General features: G+C 41.5%; 1 protein-coding gene across 1 annotated transcript; it reads right to left on the bottom strand.

Moving 5' to 3' along the window:
* Positions 1-748: 748 nt before the first annotated feature.
* LOC122925984 (olfactory receptor 1L4-like) lies at positions 749-1,696 on the bottom strand. The gene has a single exon (XM_044277378.1). It carries the CDS (start codon positions 1,694-1,696, stop codon positions 749-751), a length of 948 nt encoding a protein of 315 aa, XP_044133313.1.
* Positions 1,697-10,154: the final 8,458 nt, after the last annotated feature.

Below are 10,154 nucleotides of genomic sequence, written 5' to 3'. Positions count from 1 at the left end.
TACACTTTACTTAAAGGACTCGGCTTAGGGGAAAGAGGTCTCGGCTTAGCATAGAGCATGGTGTCTTAAGATGCAATAGTGTGACCAAAGTTGTGTTGACATTTTGGCCAAAAATTTTGATTCAAAGCCAATAGGTGGTGTAATGCAGTGTCGAGCCATGCACCAAAGTTATTTTATAGCCTGAGGGACTGTGATCAATTTGGCACATCTTTAGACTTCCTGGTTTAAGTTTACACTGTCCAAATGGCAAGGGATTTGTAATTTTATCCTATTAGATCACAATTAAGAAAGGTTAAAATAAAACTAAAATAATGTAGAAAATGTAAAAAGCGTAAAGTGACAGTGGATATTTGATATTGTTTCCAATTTGGTACTCATGGAGTAATTGTTGGTGTTTACCCTGCTTTCACACCTGAGCGTTTCTCAAACGCGCGTTTAACGCGCGTTTTTGTCGCGCGTTTTCATGCACGTTTTTTGTAATAGTAAACGCGCGTTTGACGCGCGTTTGTGTGATTGACTGCAGTGTCCTATGGCCACAAACGCGCGTCAAAACGCCCCAAAGAAGCTCAAGTACTTGATTACGCGTCGGGCGTTTTACAGCGCGATCGTACGCGCTGTAAAACGCCCAGGTGAGAACCATTCCCATAGGGAAGCATTGGTTTTCATGTGTTGAGCGTTTTACAGCGCGTTTGAACGCGCTGTAAAACGCTCAGGTGTGAACTTAGGGTTAGAGTTTTTATTCAGAATTTCAGATCTTAAGCTTGTTCCTAAGTTTTATGATGGAATCTTTTATTTCCTGATTTTTTAGACTGTAGATAAGAGGATTAAGTAGAGGGACCAATATACCATACAGAAGAGATACAAATTTGTCCTGTTTTGGAGAGTAGCTTGTGGTGGGTCTCACATATACACAGATTAGTGTCCCATAAAAAATACAAACGCATGTCAAGTGAGAAGAGCATGTGGAAAAGGCTTTACCTCTTCCTGATGCAGATTTTATCTTTATGATGCTAGATATAATAAATACGTATGACACTAATGTAACCATAAATGCAGTTGCAACTAGTAACGAGCCTTCTATATAATTAATCATTTCCACTGTGGACGTGTCACTGCAGGTGATTTTTAGAAGAGGAATTAGATCACAGAAGAAGTGGTCAATAAGGTGAGATGCACAAAAAGAAAAATGGGATATAACTACAACATGTCCACTAGCGTCTATTAACCCAATAGCCCATGCAGAAACTGCAAGGCCTGCAGACATCCTCATGTTCATAAGAATAACATAATGCAGTGGGTGACAAATAGCTGCATAGCGGTCATATGCCATGACAGCAAGTAAGAGGATTTCAGTGCAAGCAAATGCTATAAAGAAATACACCTGACACATGCAACTCAAAAATGAGATTTCATTATTCTTAGTAATGAGCATGTTTAGCAAATTAGGTAAAATATTTGAGGTATAAGCAATGTCGATCATGGAAAGGTTCATCAAGAATATGTACATTGGAGTGTGAAGACGAGGATTCCAGCAAATAACAACAAAAATGGTAACATTCCCAATAATAATAATAAAATAGACACACGAAAATATTGTAAGAACTGGATATCGGAGTTCTGGAATTTTGGGTAAACCTCCAATGGAAAACCCAGTGGCATTAAACTGATACTTGGAATTAGTTTCATAGAAGTCCATGTTTTTGGTGTTTTGGACCCTTCTGAAATAACACAGAAAGTCAACTCTATATAAATGTTTTTCCTATAGATGAGTTTTTAGAAAAATAGATTTAAAAAAAATCATGGAGTTTCATTTCACTTTTATAACAAAACTTTATATTTAGTTAGTTTTCATAATTGTATCTATTATTTCCATTATCTAAGAGATGCTGCCTTCTCTTTGCATGGGTTAAGGATATCTAGGCAAGCTTTTTCTTATAAAGGAAGCATTGGGACTTAGTAAAGGGAATCTATCACCAGGACTATTGTTTATAGTAGTTTATATAAGTAGTTTTCCAGGTAAGAAGTCCAATCTGCTATTTTTTAGTTTCCTACTGCTCCTCTTTCCCCCGCATTTAGAGCTCACAGTCCAGACTGCTGTGCTAACATGTAAAAGTCACAAAACAGAAGTCTCTGATACGTTGCCTGGAATCTTGGTGCTGCTGATCCTAAGAAGTGACGTGGGTCAAAGTCACCATGTAATTCACTGTAAATCTTGTATAGTACCACTCTGCCGAATTTCTCTCATTCAATATTCTTCTTTACACTATAGGGCTCATTTCTGGCAACCCGGACATGGGAACAAGGGCTTGAATCCACCACAACTCACTCCCCCAATCCACACAACCTGTAGGATACCAAGGGGTTCGCAACATAGTGAAGCGCTGCCTCGTCCGTTTTAGATAAAATGGTTTATTATACTCACAAGTATCCACTTGTAACAGGCATATCACAAAGATAAAAGATAAAAGATCTCCACGCTGCCCATCCCGGGTTTTGCAATTAAGCTTCGTCAGGGGCAACCCTGACGAAGCTTAATTGCGAAACCCGGGTCGGGCAGCGTGGAGATCTTTTATCTTTGTGATATGCCTGTTACAAGTGGATACTTGTGAGTATAATAAACCATTTTTATCTAAAACGGACGAGGCAGCGCTTCACTATGTTGCGAACCCCTTGGTATCCTACAGGTTGTGTGGATTGGAGGAGTGAGTTCTGGTGGATTCAAGCCCTTATTCCCATGTCCGGGACACCAGAAATGAGCCCTATGGTGTAAAGAAGAATCGGATGAGAGAAATTCGGCAGCGCGGTCCTATACAAGAATTACAGTGCTGTGCTAACATAATGGAAAGGACGCCTGTGTGTACGCACAGCAGTCCTGGCAATGCATTTCAGTACAGTTTTGAGAGAAGTGCTTCAGATAATAGTCCAAGATCATGGGGACAGATGCCCTTAAAATAAATTGATAGTATTATTAAAATGTATCGTAATAATCATATTTTATTATTTAGGAGGGGCCGATCCATGAACTTTCATTAGGCTAGTGCATTACAGTGACTTATTTCCATGTGATTACACAAGAGATTGCAATGCGAAATTCCCATAATATTCTATGCACACTCCTGCACATGGCCATTGTCATTTTTATGGTCTGTAAATTGTGGATTAACAAAAGACGGAAACCAGCCGCGTGTGTTCTGCATTTTGTGGAATGGAAAGTCCTGCCCTCTATAGAACTGTCCTATCCTTGTCTGTAAAACGGACAATAATAGGACATGTTCTATTTTTTTGAGGGGGTGCCGTGGAGCAGGGATGCGGACAGCACACGGTATGCTGTCCGCATCTTGTCAGATCGGATGCGGACCAAAAATTTGTAAATGTGCATGAGCCCTAAAACATATATTGTGCTATGCAGTTATTTTATGCAGTATCGCTTTTTAGTAAAAAAAATTATTGATCCTCAAAATCTACATTGCAGAAAGTAACATAATTAATATATATAATTCTATGCATTCCATTTTACATACCTGTACTTATCACAAGCAATTTTACGGTGCAGTACTGAAATGTTGCAGGAGATAAGTTACCATAAGATACAATTGCATGGAAAAAGGAGTAATATATTTAAAGACTTTAGGCATTCAAACATAACATACAGGTGTTTTAAATAGAGGGGGGAAAACAAAAGATGAAAAAAAAATTTAACAAAATTTGCCAACCCAATGCTTATAGATAAAATGATCCCCTACTACAAAAAAGCACAACCATTTAAACAGCAGATACACATATACAGAATCACATTGATTTTGGGGTTACCTAATCACGTTAACATATTGATGTACTTACTGTGAACACAGTTAATATCTTTCACTAATGATACTCTCTAAATCAAAATGGAATGGTTCCAGAACTCTCATTTTATATAATTCCTTACAAGAGTTTAATTCTTTAGGGATTTGAATTGGAAACAAAACAATTGATCCACCTAGCATATCTTTCACCTGACAGTAAATTGCATGAGTTTAAAATAGACATGAAGCTTCTATGGGATGACTCAATAAAAGTTTGTTCACGTACTTTAATATGGTATTACACAAACTTATGGGAAAACAAACTTTTAAAAGTACTTGAAACCTTGTATTACCAAAAGTAGTTCTGACAATCATGACTGTGTTGAGCAAAGCGAATCATCCGAAACAGAATTCAGTCCGAAGTTTAGGAAAACTTTGATTCGCAACAAATCCAAATTTCCTTACGCTTTGTGGTAACAAATCGTTTTTTCCTAAAATAGTGGTTGCAAAGTGAAAGTAACACAAGATCACCCATAATGCCATTGACCCAGTCAATCCACTGATAGCCATCCCCTGTTATATCACAGTCCTATAAAACCATCTTCCCGCGTGGTCTCCGCTATTGTCCTGTGAGCTGAGCATAGAGAGAGATGTCGCAAGATCTCATGCTCTAGGAACAGTGTTGCTGAAAACCATTAATAGAAAAATATTGGAGAGGGAGACTGCAGGGAGACTGCAGGAACAGTGTGTCGCCATGTACATCATTTTCTAGTGCAGCAACATTCAGATTTAACCCGTTATTTTAGTGATACCATTGGTATGCCTCAGTATTAAAGGCAGGTATCATATAATCGCTGTGTGCATCACGTTCTAGTGCACCGACATTCAGAATTACTACATTATTTTAGCAATACATTTAGTGTGCTTCAGTATTAAAGGGGTTGTTCCATTTCAGACCATGGGGGCATATCACTAGGATATGCTCCCATTGTCTGATAGGTGTGGGTCCCACTGCTGAGACCCACACCTATAAATCGAGAACGGGGCCCCGCAAGTGAAGGAGGGCGCACTGCGCATGTGCAGCCACCCTCCATTAATTTTCATGGGGCCACGGAAAATAGCTGAGCGCTATTTCCGTCGGCCCCATAGAAATGAATGGGAGCCTGGGCCGTGCATGCACGGTACGCTCCCATTCACTTCTATGGGAGCAGCGCTAGGTGGTGGATGGACCCCGGGAAATATGGGGTCCTCCAGCCACAGCTCTCCCCTCTCTGTTCTCGTAATAGGTGCGGGTCCCACTGCTGCCCACTCCTAGCGATATGCCCCCATTGTCTGAGATGGGAATACCCCTTTAAAGGCAGGTGTCATATATTGCCCCGTGATTCACGTTCTATTACACCGTTATTTTAGTTATACAGTTACTGTACACTATGGCCTACAGACAGTTCCCTGGGCCCGCCAAAGGAAGGAATGGACAGTGGCAAAAATGTTGCTATAGCCTGCATAAGTAGCCAGAGAAGAAGGGGTAGTGGTAGCAGCCGCAGCAACAGGCGAGAGCTGCCACTATCATCCAGCGGTCATGACCAACAATTCAGCTGTACTGGAATGGTTGACTCTCGCTTCAACATCATCTCAAGTGACAACAGATACACACAGCCAGGAATCGGTGGGTTCCTCTGACACCACGCTTAGTTGGCATGGCCCAGGAACTGCCTCTATGCCCTCACCTTTCTTGAACCTTCCTCTTGCTATTGCTGCTCCTTATGCTACCCAAGTAATGATAGCAGCCGTCTCTGCTCCGCTTTTCAGCAACGATGAGCTTTGTGAGGACAGTCAGTAGTTATAGGCCAGCACAGACTTGGAGGATAGGTCTACTGTGGACTCCTTTAGGTGTGCAACTACCGATGATTACAGTCGGATGGGAGAGGTCAGGGACATGCACAAGACAGGTAAGGATGACACAAATGATGAGAAAACATATGCAGATGAGGTAGCCGTTCGCACTTGGGAGCTGGGCAGAAGGTGAGGCACGGCCAAGGTTCTAATGTTGGCATGACTGTCCTGCGTCAACACATGGAGCATCACCATAAAGTGGTGTGGGAAAACTGTTAAACTCATTTAGTGTTACAGCCTAATGCAGCAACCGCTGCATCCCCCACCGGCCCACACCCCCTCTCCAGCAGTCAGGGACTGTCAACGTCAGCAGAAGGAAGCTGTCTTTTTTTTCCATCTACTTCAATGTTGTCTATTGCTCCTGATGCTCCTCCTCCTTATCACTTGCTTTGACAGAAATAAATCACAAAGGTGATTGCAAAAAGATAACAGTATGCGTGCACTCATTTAACCGTGCAGAAGCTGAATGCACACCCGGCCAAGTTGCTGGTACTACAGTCCTGCCCTTTCCATGTAGATGACTCTGCACATTTCAGAGAACTGATGGCTTGTGCCCACCCAACATGGAGAATCCAAAGCCAACATTACTTTTCCTAAAAAGGTGTACCAACCCTGCACACGCACGTTGAGCAGAAGATGGGCCAGTCTTTGGGCCTCTCGGTGTCTGGTAGAGTTCATGTCAGCGCTGATGTATGGAGTTGTAGCTATGGTAAAGGCCAATGTATGTCGTTCACATCCCACTGGCTCTGGCCCACAGCTCATCACATTTTACCATTGTATTCAAAGCAAGACACGTTTAATTGCACCTCTGTTAATTATAAAAATAAAGTTTAAATTTAGCTACAATTTGTAATTGGGCATTTCAGTGTATCAATATACCAGCTTCATTTGCATAGTGTTGTGTCAATATATGAGCAGTTTTAGTGAATGCAGTAGCTGATTTAATATAGCAGTTTCATTCAGAACAATGTATTACCATTGCAAATTGTCAATACCAGTGAGCAGTGTATTTACTGAAGAGGAAATACATTTTATTGTGCCTCTGTTTGGGAATTATAGAAAAAACTAACAAAAAAACAAACACTTTTAACCCCTTAGTGAGCAGCCTGTTTTGGGCCTTACTGACCAAGCGCTTTTCTTCCTTTTTTCATCGCCGCGTTCCAAGACCCATAGCTTTTTTAGTTTTCTGTCTATATAGCTTCATGAGGGCTTGTTTTTGCAGGACAGGTTGTAGTTTTTAATGACCTCATTTTGTGGTACACATAACTTTCCGATGAACTTTTATTAACTCTTTCTGGGAGGGAGATGGGAAAAACAGCAATACTGCCACTGTGTTTTTACGTTATAAATTTTGCGCCGTTCATTTTTCGGTATAAATAACATAATATCTTTAATCTCTGGGTCAGTACTATTACAGTAATATCAAATACATAGTTTTTTTTACATTTTACTACTTTTTTCAATAAAACCCCATTTAAAAAAAATATATATATATTTTTGCATTGCTGCATCCCAAGATTCATAACTTTTTTATTTTTCTTTCTATGGAGTTGTGTGAGGGCTTGAGTTTGTGGGATGACTTGTATTTTTCATTGGTACCATCTTGGCGTAAATGGTGCTTTTTGGTCACATTTTTTCAGTGGCAACTAAGAATAAATTAGCAATTCTGTCTTTTTTTTGTATTTCTTTTTTTACTGCGTTCACCGTATGGAATAATTTACATGATATTTATGTAGTATGATTTATTATCAGCGTGGCAATACCAAACATATGGGGAAGATAATTGTTTTTGCAAAATTTTCATTGAAAAGCATATTTTCAATGGGGAAAAAAAAGGAATTTTTTTATAGGATTTTTTTATTGAATAAATTAGTTTTGTTTTACGTTTTTTTTTTACCAATAAATAGTCCCACAAGGGAACTATAACAGACCTCAGTATTTTTATTGCTTTTAAAATGCAATGCATTTTAATAGCAATGCTATTTTAATATTGACCAGAGAGGCGCAGCCTGCTGGAAATTACTGAGGGCTGGTCTGGGGCCTATATCAGACCCCTGCCAGCCTTCACACACATCGGCACCCGCAATCACATTTGTCAGCACTTTACATACGGCGGGTGCCATTGCCCGCGGCATGTAAAGTATTAAACAGCCTGGATCGGCACTCCTGACGGTCCAGGCTGTTAGAGCAGGGCCGCGGCTCTCATGTGTCCCCCGTGCAGTGCTTAGACTGGGACGCCATTTTCTTTTCCAGCCTAAGGCCCCTTAGTGACAGCGTAAAAACACATATGGGTGGTTCACTAAGGGGTAATAATCTATGTAGCAAACATGTGACTTTGAATTAATAGGCCTCTTAATACAATGTCTGGTAAATGGAAGTGTGGAAAATAAAAGACCCATGCCTCATCATCCAAGAGTTAGAAGAAGGGTGGTTGTAGTAGTGCAAACAGCAGTAGCAGCACCAGCTGCCAGGTCACTAGTAGTAATAGTAACAGCAGGCCACAGTTCTCCCTGACTTCTGATAGGTGCTAAATTATTATTGAGGCCAAATAAGAGGACACTGTGGACTGGATGGCTCACTCCTCCTCTCAGTCACAGCAGGATGATGTCAATGTTACCTTTAAGTCTGACACAATGCCTTTGAGACAGGGCTTAGCTAATTCCTTTTTGCAGCCCCAGAGGAGCCTTTCACTTCCATCATGTCTGTCTTCACTTTGTCCTTCTTATTTACTAAAAAGAGGCAAGAAAACCCCATGTGCAATGGAAGATACACAAGATAGTCCTCCTGATGACCTATGTGAGAACAGTCAGCATCAGTGTTTGGACTGTCCTGAGGAGGAGGTTCAGGTGAAGGTGGGGAACCCCACCCACAGCTGTGTTTGTGATGATGATAGTAGTAGTAGTAGTAGTGGCGTGTGTCCAGGGTGGTGGTGGTAGGGGCAGTGGTAGAAACAGTTGCACCTAGGGCAAATACAGACTAGGGAATCTAGATGGGGGACCAAGGAGCCCACAATGACATATCACAGTTTGATAGTTGCAATGAGAGCAGGATATGGGTATACGCTGATGACAAACTATGCAATGGCTGGGTAAAGTGTAGATAATAGTTTATGTTTTGTCCGTGACGCCAATTGCAGTGTGCTCAGGGTCCTCAAAAGGTGTTATAACGCACGTCCCAGGTTAGGAATGCCAGAGTGGTGTAATTGACTATAATGTCTCTATAGGTGGTGATAATTGTGTCAACGGTGTCTCCTACCTGGGTATGGCTGGACTCCTGGCTCCTGGCTCACTTGCAATAAATTTGAGTGTAGTGATAGGGAATTAGATAGAGGAATTTTGCAGCAGAAATGATGTCCAGCCCCTTAGGTGAAGTTCAAACTTTTCTTTACCAAAGATAACTTGAATCCAAACAGAATACAGCTTTGGTCTTTGGTCCCAGCAGGTTTTGGCAATGGTTGGCAGGAATAAATCTTCTGCACTATAAATCTGGAGCTTGCAGGATAAGACATCTGCTTAGTAGCTCTGCAATGTGGCAGAAATGTATCTTCTGGGCTTCTCTATATCTACTGCTTTGTGGGGACAGACAAGCTGAGAAGGAATGGCTTCTCCTAGGTCTCTGGACTTACTCTCAGATGGTTTCTCAGGGAATGCTTTCGTCCTGGAACTCTGGAGGTTGTCTGCTTTCTTGTCATCCAGCTGAGACTGCAAGGCTCAGTCTGAGTATTTGATCATTGTCTCAGCCGAGACAAGATCCTGGATTTCTTCCCTATCAAGAGGGACTCCTTACACACACGCCCTACCCCTAGCAGGGGGTGGGCTACACTTACTCTAACTTCCTTCTCCACCCTAGGTGCAGGATGTGGGAACAGTCCACACCTCCACAGAGGGGGAGCTAAGCTGGAAGAAACCATTCCAGCCTAGATATACTAAATTGAAACTAATACCTTACCAATCCATTGCTGCCACCTGCTGGTGAATATGGAAAATTACAAGGAAATTTGTATTTAGCATGGTTTTAAATGCACAGTTGTGAAGACATAAGCAAAATCATATCAGATGACAATGTACAGGCTCTTAGGAGATAGTAGCGGGGTAGAGGTGTGTAGTAACATAACTCTGGGGTGTTACATAGTGACAGGAAGGGTAAGCACTATGATGATGATGAGGTGTGTTAGAAAGACCTGGTAGTAGGATCAGGGTGCGGAGGAGAAGCTAACATTAAAGGAGGAGGGTAGTGGCCACAGTGGCAATAAAGAGAAGAGGCAACGTACGTGTATCACCCAAATCTCCAAAAAGACTAGCAGGGATAGATCTGATTCTACTGTGGTCACCTTGACAAATGGTGATGATGCTGATACTGTGGACACAAGCTCAAAATGTTCAAAAACAGGGTGAAGCTTGGCTGCTGCTAGCTCTGTGCGAGTATGTCCCGTCTGGCAGTTTTTCTCCACAGTGCTGGAACTTTGTGTCAGGGTAT

Source organism: Bufo gargarizans, chromosome 1, assembly GCF_014858855.1.
Source record: "Bufo gargarizans isolate SCDJY-AF-19 chromosome 1, ASM1485885v1, whole genome shotgun sequence".
In the NCBI taxonomy this organism is placed as follows: domain Eukaryota; kingdom Metazoa; phylum Chordata; class Amphibia; order Anura; family Bufonidae; genus Bufo; species Bufo gargarizans.
Note: the sequence above shows the minus strand (reverse complement) of the source record. Positions and strands in the feature narration are given on the sequence as shown.